Here is a 14,612-nt window from a genome sequence, read left to right as displayed (position 1 = left end):
AGAGAGGGAGGGAGGGGAGGAAGAAAAGAAAGAAGGGAGGAAAGGAGAATCGCTGTTGGGATCGACATCCCGTGGGACTCGCCCGGTGCCGCTCTCCCGGTCGCTCCCGGTTTGAGACAGCAGCGAGGCCTCTGAAGCAGGAGCGGAGGCCGCTCCCGCACCCTTGTTCGCCTTTAATCGTGGGAAATAAGCCGAAAGCCCTGACTTTGGCGCTCGGCGGGTTTAGGTGGCGGCTGTGCTCTGAGGCCGCTCAGGATTCCGTCCACAGGAGGGTTTTTTGCTGGAACCCCCCTGGATGATTCCACAGGAGAGTTTTATACTGGAGCCCCCCTGGATGATTCCCTCAGCTGATTTGTCTCCCGTCCACACGGGAAGTGTCACCGTTGTCAAAAAGCCAACACGCGCAATTTCTCTTTGGAATTTGGAAAAAGTTTCTTACCAGCTTGCTGAGCTTGTTAGTAGAACATGGGTGGTGGATGCTTTTGATGTTGGGGTCTTTAATAATAAAAATCATAGCTTTGAATTGCTTGTCTCTTGATTTCCCTCTAGACTGGATCGAGTGTAGAAAATAAGAGTAAATCTGTCAGGAGCACCTTGGCAAAGCAGAGACTGGGAGTGTTCCCTGATCTCAGAAATGGCACACCACGGCTTATGCTCAAGAGAGTCATGCAGAACCGTAAGTGGCTTTTTTTCAGGAGAATTGAGAACAGAAAAACAATGGTTTTGGAAAATTAAGAAAACTGAGGATGTTCCTTGCCGGCCCATTATCCTTTCCCTGTTCCATGAAACAGAAATCAGATTGTTGTATGACTGATTTATGTAACAGAGTCACTGCAGGGCACCTGAATGCAGGATTCAGCTGTCTGAGACCAGGCCTTGCACTGGTGAAATCAGAGCTTTGAAGATTCTCTTCAAAACCCTCTTCACTTCTTATCCTGGTGACTGAGCACATAATCCTGGTGCTGCCTTTGGCTGTAGGATTAGCTGTGAGTTATTCTGCTGCAGTGCAGGGACCCCCTGTGCTGCCCCCTGTCACCACTGGCTTTGTCACTGCCAGCCTTCCCAGGAGCAGAACCCAAACAGTTTTCACTAGGTCTTTATTTTCACCTGCTAGTAAATGTTATTTACAGCCTGTAGTGTAGATGTGACACCCTGCTGTATTGAATTGAGGAAAGGAAATGTTCTGGTTTGTTGGCAGAGCCCCAAGTTTCACCACTGGCACCTCAGGTATCTAACCATGAAGACACAGAAGAAACTCATTCAGAAGTCCCATCTAAGAGGGTTTCCAGCATGTAAGTAGGGAGTTTTTATAATTTACACTTTTATTACATTTCTATTACACTGCTGTTATAGCTGCAGTTTATGTGGTGGGACTGGGGAGCAGGACTTCTCTACTTGTGTTTCAGTGATCAGAATTGCATCTTGTCAGGTGGGATTATCAGGAATGCTTCTCCAGCTTGGTTTGTTTTGGCAGGGGGGAATTGCAGCTGCCAGATGTTGCTCCTGAGGACACATCTATCACTGTGTTCAACATGAAAAAGAAGAGAAGAAAATTCAGCATTTCTGAATTTGAGAGGGCAGCAGAGAGCCGACTTCCCCAGTACCAAGGTAAGGCTGCAGTCAAGAATTACCTTGCAGAGTGCTGCATTTGCTGTCAGCCTGTTCTCACCTGCTCAGCTCAGTTGTCAGGAGCAGCCCAGTTGGGCAGTGGTAGGTTTGGAATCCAGATTGCAATATCTCATGCAAAGGGGAAATGGAGAAAGTAAAAGCCCCCATCCTATCAAATTTAAAATAAACCTTTTTAAGCCAAGTTCTAGGCTCTGCCACAACTGTATATAATTTCCTGACTACTTTTGCAACTTGGTGCTTTTTGAGTTTTGTGTCTCCAGAGGAACCCTTTCTTCTTCTCAGTTCTAGAAACTTTAAAATCCAAGCAGCTGCATAGTTTCCATTGCAATTATATAAAATAATGATAAAAAGTTCTTTGTGAACAGAACATGTTTGAGTTCCAGTTTCATCAAGAGTCTGTGGAATAGTTATCTGTGTTTCTAAAACTCCAGGTGTGTTTGGGTTGGGTTGCTGAAAGGTGGCTGTGACCAAGACCTAACATCTTGTTATCAGTGTGGTAAAATTAAAATTATTAAATCTGAGAGTATATGCCATGTTAATTTTTCATTGAAATAACTATTTTCTTACCCTTTTAGAAATTGCTTATTAGATTTCTAATACACAATTCTGAAATGTAGACAAGAAATGGTAAAGTGACCCCGTTACCTAATTCTGTTTGCACCAAAGTATGATCTTTGAGGATTGTAGCAGGGCTGGCTCTGAAAAGAGGAAGATCTGTTGGGATGTTCCTGTAGCCTGGTGTGTAGTTTCTCAACTAATTTGCCATTCACTTTTTCTAGCTCAATCAGCGTTGGACAGCACAGTTATGACTCGGTGAGTTTAACCTAAAATGTCTTAAATTCTGTCTGTCCTGGCTGTGATCACATCTGAAGGGGTGAGGAACAGTGCAGATGCCTGGGTTCATGTTCAAGACCTGTGTTAGTGTTAGCAATAACAGGCATCTGCCCCTCTGCTGATGGAATTTCAAGGTGTTGCACCACACACCTTTTGATTTTCAGAAACTGTGGCTCTGCACTGTGTGCCTGGCTTGGTCTAGCTTGTATTGCTACTATTGCTCCTCTTTTCGCTTGCTTGGATCATTCCTTTTTTCCTTTCATTCTCATGCTTCCAGCAGTAAATCACTGCACAATATACCTTAGAAAATTATGTAAATCAGTACACAATATACCTTAGACTATTATCCCTGCCTGTTCATAGTTTTATCACATCAATTGCATCTATGCAGTATTTTCTGGACTTTAAAAGCTTTTTAGTGAATCAAAGAATTTACTTTCTGGTGTTGCCTGTGTACTTTGCAAAGGACCCTGGCCAAAATCAGCACATTACTTCACCCTTCTCACTGCAGCCCTTGCCTGGGGTGCCACACAGGATGCTTTTTGGGGCTGCATTCTGTACTTCTGTCTTTGAACCCTCTGAACCCCCTTTTTTAATGGGGTTGCCTGGAGAGAGGGACAGGAGGTCATTGAGCATGGTTGGTCTTCAGGGTGCAAAACACCTGCAGTGAGAAACATTTCCTGTGCTTCAGGTGTTGCTATCAGCTCTCTCTTAAACCAGTCTCAGTGTGTTGGAAGCTGTACTTTGCTGAGAGTATTGATAATAAGTAGATTCTTAAACTTATTGGGAAGTCCTCCTACCACCCCATTGTCATTTAGGGTATATATTTACTCTCAAACTTTTTTTCCCCCTTTTTATTTTTTTTAAAGATTTTTAAAATTCCATCATGTATTCTGAGGGGGAAAGTGGGGTGTGTGATTTTGACAGTTTTTCCCCTCTTTTTATAGGTCCCTTCGTATGTCTGTGGGTTCCTTGCTGGCCCCAGACACCGTTGAGAAGAGGGGCTTGCTGCGGAGGCCCAGAACCCGCAAGGCTGTTGACATGCAAGCCTTTGAAGGCAGAGTGGAACAGAACATGCTGAAGAACAAAGGTTTCTTTAGTGGTGTTATTTCTCTTTTGGGAAGCAAAGGGGCTTTTAGAAGCATTTACTGAAGCATGGTCTGTATTTTAGAATTTAAAATTTACTAACACATTGACAGAAATAGAGTGGGATTTGGGAGGCAAGATTAGAATGAGGTTCTGCCTTGGCAGTTCCTTTGATTCTATGCACTTAAATGTGTACTTTGCCCAGTTTGGTTGTTTAAACCACAGGAATTGTTGGGGATCCTCTTCATCTGTGGGTACTGAGGTCTCTTTTGTTTGGTAGAGAGAGTTGTGGGCACAGAAGTGGGGTCATACAGTGTCAGTGTTTGATCTGCTGAGAAGAAGTAAAATTTGGTTGAATGACTTAATTGTGAATTACACAAGTCCTGGTAGTATAGTGTGTCCCTATGACCTTGAACAGTTTTTCACACAAAATTTGTTTTAAAACTTTCTCAACAGGACAGAATGATCTTGTGGACTCACAATCTGCATCTGGGATTCGAACAAGCATGCTGACCAGTGATGCAGAAATGATGATGAATAGCACAGAGCTCTTTGTTCAGCCCCAGCTGGATGAAGAGAGCCAACATAAATTGTCTGCTCTTGAACCCCAGCTGTCAGATTCAAAATCTTCAGCACAGAGGAGCCCGATTTCTGATGCAGATCAAGAGGAAGCAAGGCTGGAGGGCCTGGTATCCAGTGTGAGCACAAACCAGGGAAGGACCCAAAGATACTCCAAGAGCTCAAGCCTTGATGATGAGCATGTTGGCAGAATGACTCATGTATCTCCAGAAACTCCTGCAAAACAGGGAGAAGAAAAACAAGATCACTCCCAGCAGAGTAACCCAATGGCACAGATTTCTATTGCTGAAGAAGAGGTGGTTTGCAGTGAGTACTATGGGTTAAGGCTTAGCAGGTGTTACCTGAACTCACAGAGTGGTTGAGGTAGAAAGGGACCTCAAGGTTATTTTCTCCTGCCCCTCTGCCCTGGCAGGGCCATATAGAGTAGATTGCCCAGGACCCTGTCTAAGTGGCTCTTAGGAGTCTCCTAGGGTATTGGCTGCAAACTGTCTTCCTTCTGTTCAGATGGAGCCTCCCATGTTCCAGTCTGTGCCAGTTGCCTTTTCTCTTGGCACTGGCCATCACTGGGAAGAGTCTGGCTCTGTCTGCCTTACACCCTGCCTTCAGGCACTTGTGTATATTGGTAAGATCTGCCCTAAGCCTTCTCTAGGCTGAACAGTCCCAGCTCTGTCAGCCTTTCCTTCTAGGAGAGATGCTTCAGTCCCTTAACTGTCCTGGTGGGCCTTTCCTGGGCTCTCCACTGTGTCCATCTCTCCTTTGTACTGGGACCCAGAAGTGGGCACCCTAAATTGGTCACAAAAATAAGGAGATAATATGTAGGACATGTAGGCAGACGTGGAAGGAATCTCTGGAAGTTCCTAGTCCAGACCTTCACTGTGGTATGGTCACTTATTTGTCACAACCAACCTCTCCATTGTCTCCAGGGCCTTAAAAATCTTTGGACAGGGGCAGTTGCCTCCCTGCTCACTCTGTATCAGTGCTTTGCAATTCCTTTTGCTTGCCAGTTTTCCCCTGGTACCTCTCCTTGGCATTCATTTCCCTGGCCTTGTCCTGGTTGTGTAAATGGGAGCACATTTTCCTCATGCTGTTTGGACCAGGCAAAAGTTGTTTTGAAAGAACAAGGGAAGGAATGACCAGAAGAAGGTTAGTTGCTCAGAGGGCTCCAATGGCAGGCATTTTTAGGACAAAGGGAAAGATAATGCAGAGTGTGGGGAATGTGGAATAGGGGACTGGATCCAATGAGGGGAAGAGGAGAGGGAGTGAACTGATCTTTAAGATGCTGGAGTTAGTAAGGCATTAATGTCAGATGTTAATGGTGACATAGTTCTGCTCTACCACAGGAGGCTGCTGGTGGTGTTGCTCCTCAGTGTCAACTGAAAAACAGTTGCAAAGATTTTTCCAACTGGTTCCTAAGGTTCGATGCCAATTCCCTAAACTTCTTGAAGTGCACACAAATGTTTCTTGTGTGTCTTCTTCTCCCTCCTTGGTTGGTTTTGTATTTACCAGGAAAGTTAAAAGAAAATTCCAAAAGTTACCAGGAGACACATTAATGATCTGTTCTAGGTGTTTATAGATGGAACGCCTCTCTGCCCTCCAAAAGTTCAAGTACATATTTGGGATCCCCAGTCAATCTAAATGTTTCCCGCATATATTTGAGACAAGTTGTGTCCCATATAATCGAAGACCTAGAAATAAGTGATACAGAAGAAGAGATGATTAATACAGAGAATGGAGTGGAACAGGAAAAGATTTCCCAAGAGGGTAAGAAGTACTTTCATTGTAGAAAGGGAATGGAGTATAATCTGATTTAAACAGAGTGTTTCAGGTGACTTGTAAAATAAAATTTATTCTACTCAGATTAAAATAAGACTTAATTGTACAGTAGATGCTGGAAATAATTTAACTCAAGGCATACCAGAAATACTTGGTCATTTCCAGACAAGCTCTCTAAAAGTGGGCTGTGACTGGAAGTGGAATAAAGGTTCATATGTTTTGGCAGATCTGTACTACTGCTCAGCTTCCCATAGGAAAGATGAAGAGCCCTCATCTGACTAATCTAAGCTGCTTAATATTTCACTTCATTTTAGGCCCTGTGTTGATGTAGGCAGCTCAATATTCTGGTTAGTGAAGTTGATAAAACTGATTTTTGCATTACCTTTGGCCACATTTCCTTGTGCCCTTCACTTGGGCTTGGGGGTCCCAAGGCCTTGTGACACTTGTGCTTTTCAGTGTGAAAACTCTGAAGTTGCTGGAGAGGATGGTAAAAGTGCAGTTTGACAGCTTTTGGTTCTGGGCTCAGCCAAGATTTCCAGACCCTTCAGTGAGTGACAGCATTGTCATGTGTGTCATGATGTCAGAGTGCCCAATTTTCACAAAGTAATTACCTGTGTGGGTTTCTGCTTAATGAGCTACATAGTAACAGATATGTGGACTATATATATAGTATAAAGGAAAAAGGAATACTTAAGTAGTAGCTCAAGTTTTTAAACATAAGCAAGTCATGTGTCTGTATTATTTCTCATCCTGCATGCCAGAGGCTTGTCCTGCATGGTTAAAACCACTCTAGGCTCTCTTCTCCCCACAATGGAATATATATCTTACGAAATTGTTTAATCAGAAAAATGGAGGAAATGATGAGGAGATTCTGAGCACAAACTCCAGGTATTGTTAGATTTAAAGGAAAAGAAATTGGTCTTTTACACAATCACCAAAATTGAAAATGGCCATAAAGATGGCAGATCTGGAGGAGCTCTGCTTACTGTAAGTAAAATTCCTTCGTTGGGATCTGATGGGCCCCTAATTAGGTGCCTGTGGAGCAAACACAGGAAAAGTTGGGCATTTCTCAGCTGTGAAGGGAACTGCATCTGCTTTTCTTGTTTACAGCTTATGGCTGAGTTTATTTATCACAAATAAATTCCAGTGGTGGTTGAACTGTGTGCTGGTGGTTGGTTGGGGTTTTTGTAGGTAAGATGTATAATAGAATTTCTTATTTTAGCTGTAGAACATGGTGCAAGTGCTGGACATTCTGAACATTTGGAGAAGAAACTGGCTGAAAAAGCAGAATTGCAGATAACTGCAGCACAGAACAGCAGAGGTGAAACAGAAATGGCTCCTTCAGCAGAGGGCAGCACTGGAGCCCACAGCTCTCCCAGAGCTGGTGAGGACACCATTCTAATGCTGACAGCTCTCTGTAGTGCCAGAGTGCTCTCATGCTGCATGACTGGCATCAGTGCTGAGAGAGACACTTAACTTCCTTTGTTTTCTGGAAGCTGGCCTAATTACTGGGGAAATATCAAACTGATTTTGTCATTTTAATCTGGAAGACTGCATTTTATTTAAAGGGAAACCAAAATTGTACTGGCAGTAGTATTTAGAAATGTATAGTTACAGCAGGTATCTTTGATTAAAATTTACTAGTGGAAGTTCCAGAATCAGGCAAAGATCTTTGTTTCAGTGCTTTATTTTTTCTGTTTTGGAAATCTAGAACGTGAGATTACCAGGGGCATTGGAGCTGAAAGTCTGGGCAGGCACTCTCATGCCTTTTCCTCATTTGAAAAACCTGAGATGACTCCAGTAGATGAAACTGATGAACAAGGAGATGAACTACAGGACCAGGCTATGATGCTAAATTTGGATAGTTCAGTGGAGGAGCCTGCTGAGGATGAAGCTGAATACCCTGCCAGTGAAGGTAAGGAATCTGCTCAGCATTTCTTTTACATTCTTTTCTTTCCTGCTCTCACTTGTTAAGAAGTGAAGAAGTTCAAGAGTGAAGTTAAAGACAATGCAGATTAGACTTGGAGGAAACTGCTGTGGGTTCATAGCAGAGAACAGGTGGCATGCTGATAACAGGAGCCTTGCCCGGAGGGAGTTATGAAACTGCAGACAGGGAGAAGTTTATAGTCTGGCCCTTGCAACGTGACTCTGTAGTCAGCTTGTCCCTTTGTCCAGGAGCATTTGCCAGTGGCTTAGCAAGATGACAGAGGTAACTTCTAGACTTTGAAGTTCTCTGTGGTTATAAAGGATGCAGCTTTGTGGCAACCTAAATTAACCCAGCCATCAGCCACTGCAGCCTGGTGCTGTGTGTGTGTCCCTGCAGCCTGGCCAGCCAGCTGGGCCAGCACAGGGGCCCAAAGGGAGCCACCAGCCTGTGTGACAGGAGTTGGGGGTGTGGCACTGCAGCAGCCAGCAGCTCTGCTGGCTCAGGGTGCTGTGGGGCACAGCCAGAGCACAGCCATGTGGGGAGCTGGCTGGGTTTCTGTCTGCTGTGGCAGCACTGCCTGCTCCAGGAGCTCTGGAAAGACACTTCAGTTCCTCCAGTACTTTTTTCCCAGAGGTTTCCATGAAGACTCCTGCATTTGTCCGTGCTCCAGCCCGCAACCTCCTGCTGTCAGCAAAACCTGCAAAACCTGCTGCTCCCAGGTAAGCCTAAGCCTTGTCCAGCCTGGCAGAGGTGGGGCTAGGGCAGAGCAGAGCCTGGCTTTGCCAGCTGCTCTGGCAGCTGCCACAGGGAGTGAGCAGTGCTGAAGTCTGAGTGAATGTCAGTGCTCTTCCAGGGCAGATCTGATGCCTTGAGGCTTTCCAATTAACGTTCTTGTAATATTTTCTTGTGCTAAAGGCCAAAACTTTTCCTAGGAGTTTTTCAATTGGTAAGCCACTCTGGAGCCATAGACTCCAGTAGGGAATGCAGAGGCCCTTGCAGAAGAGGGGGAAATACAGAAGGGCAAGACACTGATCACCTGGAATGACATACTTGTATTGACTGCAGAAGCCTAAAGCTGTGTGCAGTTGCCATGTGTTGACTAAAATGAAGCTCTCTTAGAGGCAGAAAGTGAACCTGTCCTCTGCATTACTCCAAATTAGTTAACACTTTCACCCTCTTGACTAGAAATTTAGTTTCATCAGAGCTGCTAGCAGTGGGTCCTAGGGAACAGGAGGAATCTTCTAGCCCATGACTTCAGAGCTTTGTCTATTAAAGCAATAAACAAGAAGACAAAATTCTTTTGCCCACATATGGGTGGACTGGAGAGAGTCAAGTGATCCACACACCCTGTCTGGGGTTTTGCATGTGTTAGCCTGAGATTCTAGTTTTTTTCTGTTGTTTTCCAATTACATCTGAGTGAATCCATAGATTTCACTTAACTTTTCCATATTACAATTTTTCCTATTTTAGAATGGAAGACAATTGTAATTTCCTTTAGGACTTACAGTCTTGTTTAATGGAGGGATGGGGAACCTTACAACCCACAAAAAAAGCCCCCATTGAAGTTTTTAATAGTGTAGAAGGATTCCCTGCAGAGCAGCTTCCCCTGTCCACAGATGCAGAGGTGACCTGTGGTGCCTCAAACTTTGTGCACTACTGGAAAGGGAATACTGCAGGGATGCACTGGAAACTGCAGAGAACTCCAGTTTGCTGAGAGTGTGTTACACGAGCACTCTGGAATCAAGGCAACTTGAGCCTGGATTGCTTCTCTGAAGGCCATAATGCCACATGAACTGTTTGCAAACTGCCCTGTGTGGCCATGAGAGTTTTGAAGAATTGGGAGGGAGAAAGAATGAAGAGCTCAAGGTAGTTCTTATCCCTTCCAGTTCAGCTTAGGGTTTCTCCAAACTCAGCCTGGTGTTCTCTGCCTCTCCCTTATTCATTCAATGTGTGAATTTTCAATTTTCCTCAAAGGTCTCCCCTGCAGCTGCTGCAGCGTAAGACAGTTCCAAAGAGATTGGCAACATCCCAGAAGAAACCACGGGAGCCTCAAGTACCCAGGAGTTTGATAAAGGAAATATTCAGACATTTTGCTAAAATGCCAGTAACCAGAGAGGCATTCCAAATTGTTGAAAAATGGTATGTAGCAACAAACTGCTCTTTCCATTATTTTTGCTATTGAGGTTTTTTTCTTTCTTTTCTCCCCTGCGGTAATAAACCTGCTGGGACTGCTGCTGAGAAGCTGAGCAGGATGCTCTGGACAATGGCCATTGTGCTGGGCACATTGAGGGTGTGCTGTGTTCCATTGGAATCCAGATCTCTCAGCTTTTTGCACCCTTAGACCTTGTTACCTTCATGAGTAAAGTCTGTGTATTGTTTGAACACTCTCACTGCAGCAGCCAATATCTGCCCCTCAGTGCTGATTTCTGTCACTGGTGTCAACCCCTGCTCCTGCAAGTGTGGGAAGTTTGGGAAGGGTTCTAGTTGTGCAGCTGTTTCACAGCTGTCTTGGCACTGAAGTTCCAGGGAGCCTGAGCTGAGAAGCCAAGCTTTGTTCATGGGCTGGAGAGTTTCTTCTCCCCCAGCTTTCCCTGGCAGGCTGTGACCTGCACAAGGAGCAGCTCTGGTGCAGCTTGGCCTGCAGAAGGGGGTGAGTAGCTGGTGTTCACACCAGCTTTGATCTGCTTTGATTTCCTCCCTCAGCTCAGAGAGATACTTCAAGCAGCTGAGTGATGATCTGGAAGCTTACAGCCGCCATGCAGGGAGGAAGACAGTGGAGGCAGCTGACCTGGAAGTCCTCATGAGAAGGTAATGGAAGGGTTGTTACTAATCTGCAGTAGTGTTTGGTGGTGCTTTGATGGCCCAGTAACACCTGGTTGTTGCCAGAATGTGCCACCAGCAGAGTTTGCATAGTAAGTGTGGGATCTGAGATTTACTCTGTGTGAGGCCACTTCTGTCCCAGGAGACATCCCTGGACTTGGGTTGCACCCCTTGGTGATGATGGAGGGGCAAGGGGAAGTAGTGAGGGGCTGTGAGTGCAAGGAGTCATCTGAGGAACCAAGGGGAGAGGGATTGGTGTAGAATGTGTAGAAGAAGTAGAGAAATGCTAAGAGGGAGGCTGGGCTGCACTGTTTGCATCCTCCAGTGAGCTCTTTGCTAAAATATCTGCAGCTGACACTCTGAGCATTTTCACATGTCCTGCTGTCTGTTTTGGTGACTTGCTCTTGCTGCTGCTGCACAAGCTGATCCTTGGGATCCAAACTGACAGTTCCTCTTGAAAGCAGGAGAAAGAGCCCCCAGCCCGGGTGGGCAGGGCTGGCCTCTCCTAACAGTGCCATTCCTGGGCAGCAGCCTGAAGAGCTGTTCTCAGAGCTGCCTCACTGGTGTTCTGTCCTCTGGACATTCACAGCTGCCCCATCTCCTGCCTGGATTGACCTTGTTCTGTGACCAAAACACAAGGGATTTTTTCTTTACTTGGAAGCCCTCTGTGAGGCCTGAAGCAATCCACCACTTTTCATTTAAAGTCCTTACTCTGGGTGGTTGTTCTTAATCTCCACTGGAAGAGTTTCAAATGTGATGTTAAAGTCACCTGGGGGATAGTGCAGGGCACAGCTGATGACTCTGGCTTTGCATGGGCCTCTGTAGGTGAGCTGGTGCTGCTGCTTGCTTAAAAAGAATAATCTGTTGCTGTCCTGATGCAGAGATTCTGTTTTCCCACCTGACAGGTGTGTGCTGAGGTTGGTATGAACAGGCCAGCAGGCACAGTGGGTTACTTGTCCTGGTTTGGGAATTCCATGTACTTGTTGTTTAACTTTGTTCTAGATGTCTTTATGCCTTTTTCTGCCTGATAAAGAGATCAGGAATTGTTGCTGGCTCATTGCATAAGAACAGCACCTCTGTTCCTTCCACATGGGAAGTGTGAACAAATTTTGCACTTCCTTTCTTTCTATGAAACTGGGAGACGCTGACTTTTTCAGGCCAGTCAGCTAAATGGTGTACAGGAAAACTCCATAGCCTGCCCAGCTGGCAAATGCCAAATCTGGTTACTGAGCTATTTCCTTCTGTCACATCATTCTGTGCACATCTTCAAAGGGTAGAATTTATCCATGGTAGGTGGATTGTGAATTTAGAAAGCAATGAGCCTCTACTTTGGTCCTGATCAATATAGATGAATATCCCCATGGTAAACAGTGGGAAGCTGCTCTGCAGGACCCCTCTGGGTCTGTCTGCTCTGCTGTGTGGGCAGCCCTGCATTGCACCATGCACAGGAGCTCAGCAGCGCCTGCAAACACGAGTCTGGAGCTGTTTGTCACAAGCAGTCAGAGCATTTCAGCTCTTCAATGCAAAAACATCGCTGCAAGAAAGCTTTACTGTGGCATTGAGTGGAAACACATTTCACTAACAGCTCTTGTTTCTTCCCTGCTCTCTCTGGCTGAAGGCAGGGGCTGGTGACAGACAAGATGCCTCTGAGGGTGCTGATCGAGCGTTACCTCCCCCTGGAGTACCGCAGGCTCCTGATCCCCGTGGCTGTGAGTGGAAACAAAGTGATGCCCTGCAAGTGAAGGTGCAGGGCTAGCCTGGGCTGGATGGTGGCTGCTCCCAGGGGTTGTTGCATGTCACTTCTCCAGGTGATGCTTTTTCCAGTCAGGCAGCCACTGCTGGATGTTCTCCTAAGGGGAGGCAGCTTGTGCTGTGGCCACCAAACCCTGCTGGGGCTCACCAGCCTTTGTTACAAAATTTGACTATCCATATTTTTATATGTTACCTTTGGATACTTGTACAGCTCTGATAAATAAAATGTTACATGCATTTTTTTTTTTGTGATGCCAATGCTGTTTATGCCAGTGAGCTGAGAGGCTCCTGCATTGTGGTGTTCAAATTGTTCCTAGCAGGCATTGGGCTGTGTGGGTGCTCTTCATGCCAGCCATGGTGCCCCTTTGTTTTCCACTGGTGTTCCTGTGCAGGTGTGACCGTGTTCACAGGGGTCTGAGGATGAGGGAAGAGACAAGGATCTGACTCCGTGTTTCAGAAGGCTGATTTATTATTTTATTATATATATTATATTAAACTATACTAAAAGAATAGAAGAAAGGATTTCATCAGAATGCTAGCTAAGAATAGAAAAAGCATGATAACAAAAGCTTCTGTCTGACTGAGAGTCCAAGCCAGCTGGACTGTGATTGGCCATTAATTAGAAACAACCACATGAGACCAATCACAGATGCACCTGTTGCATTCTACAGCAGCAGATAACCATTGTTTACATGTTGTTCCTGAGGCTTCTCAGGAGAAAAAATCCTAAGGAAAGGATTTTTCATAAAATGTGTCTGTGACATCCAGGCATTTGCTGCTTGGAGGAGCTGGTCCATGCTGTGCTCCTCACACAGGGAAACAAAGCAAAACTTTTGTGTGTGGTTGTATTGCTTCCAGGGAGCCTAAACCACACTAGGAATGAGATCTGGCACAGCAAAGGGTGCCAGGGAGTGTGACTTTGTAGGATAGTTCAGAAGCTGGGAAAGAATAATGCCTGTCACATGTACCAGTTTCAGAGGGATGGAGATGGGTACTGGATTTTCTCTGCAGTTCCTTCTGGGCACTCAGTGTGGCATGAGTTGTTTCTCCCCATCTGAGGCTGTCCTAAATCCTGCTGCAGGTGTGGATCCTCCTCCCCTGTGGGTTATGCTGTGTGTGCAGTACAGTCTCCTCAAACCCCAGCCACAGGGCACAGTTCATAGGGACTCCTGGAAATCCAACCCAGCTCTTGGCAGCAGGAGCTGCAGGTTAAACGGGTTCTGAACAACACTGAAGGACACAATGGCCAGTACAGTTAAAATCTCTTCATCAGCCAATGCCAATCCAAATGGCAGGCATTTTTCAAGGATTTTTTCAAAACAGAATTCCATTACTACAACAAAGAGCATTTTTTGCTGATATAGTGTGACTGAAGTCTTGGAAAAAAAAGGATCTTTTGAGAAGCTCTGCTGGCAGCAGGGTCTGCATGTCCTGCATGGATGGGATTCCCTTCTCCAGGGTGTGTCAGAGTTCACCTTCTTCTCACCAGGAGCTGCAGCTCCCAAGGGGAGCAATGGAAGGAGGCAGTGCTTTGCACCTGCTGCCTGTCACATGTTGGGCTGACACTGGGGTTGGATGTTCCATGGGAATTGTTCAACTCAATGGAGCCTTTCCTTAGACTGGGTGTATTCCAAACAGTTGATACCTGTTTGGCAGCCTGGAGCCTCAGAGGCTGTATGTAACTTTTTGTATCAAAGTGGCTTGTATGGATATCTAAATATATATATTATAACTAGAGATGTAGTCTAAATATATAACTATATAAATATTCTCTCAAGGAAGGGACGATCATTCTGTCAAGAGCACCTTGTGTCAGACCTGTAACTTCAGTGCAGACCAAGAGAATGCAGCTCTTGCCTTAAGAAGGGCCCCAGTTGCTCCAACATTCATGGCTTTGGAATGATGACAAGGCCTGTTTATTGCTATGGAGACATGGAAAAAGAATGGAAACATGGAATTACGTGTGTCATACACAGAAGAATGAACTTATACTAGAAGTCTGCTCAAGGATCTTGTTTTTCTTCCTGCTGGCCGTGGCTTCACAGCAGCAGTTCATTTTTTTGTGGTGTACTCTCAAGGCATAATTGGATTAAAAAAAATACGTATATATAAATACATACAAAGACTGTGTAGCGATATGGATCCAGCTGGGACCCGAAGGATCCTTTGTGAGCTGCAGGGCCCAGCCGGGGTCCCTCGTGCCCCGTCCCTG

The 14,612-nt window shown here is 45.4% G+C and overlaps 1 protein-coding gene across 1 annotated transcript; it reads left to right on the top strand.

Moving 5' to 3' along the window:
• The first annotated feature begins 302 nt into the window (after positions 1–302).
• Positions 303–12,637, top strand: CENPT (centromere protein T). The gene is made up of 13 exons (XM_031058484.1): positions 303–454; positions 550–676; positions 1,199–1,292; positions 1,475–1,608; positions 2,409–2,442; positions 3,411–3,553; positions 4,006–4,434; positions 7,124–7,285; positions 7,613–7,816; positions 8,460–8,547; positions 9,803–9,967; positions 10,532–10,636; positions 12,267–12,637. Exons 1-13 carry the CDS (start codon positions 335–337, stop codon positions 12,388–12,390), a joined length of 1,929 nt encoding a protein of 642 aa, XP_030914344.1. The 5' UTR covers positions 303–334; the 3' UTR covers positions 12,391–12,637.
• The last annotated feature ends 1,975 nt before the right edge of the window (positions 12,638–14,612 follow it).

This window comes from Geospiza fortis, unplaced genomic scaffold (assembly GCF_000277835.1).
Source record: "Geospiza fortis unplaced genomic scaffold, GeoFor_1.0 scaffold97, whole genome shotgun sequence".
NCBI lineage: Eukaryota > Metazoa > Chordata > Aves > Passeriformes > Thraupidae > Geospiza > Geospiza fortis.
This window is presented reverse-complemented; position numbering and strand designations above follow the sequence as displayed.

Excerpts from the sequence above, each read along its gene's own strand:
- CENPT (XM_031058484.1), top strand. The coding sequence starts at position 335 with ATGATTCCCTCAGCTGATTTGTCTCCCGTCCACACGGGAAGTGTCACC. Across the intron at positions 1,293-1,474 it reads TCTAAGAGGGTTTCCAGCAT|GGGGGAATTGCAGCTGCCAG; the intron begins GTAAGTAGGGAG and ends TTGTTTTGGCAG. Across the intron at positions 1,609-2,408 it reads CCGACTTCCCCAGTACCAAG|CTCAATCAGCGTTGGACAGC; the intron begins GTAAGGCTGCAG and ends CACTTTTTCTAG.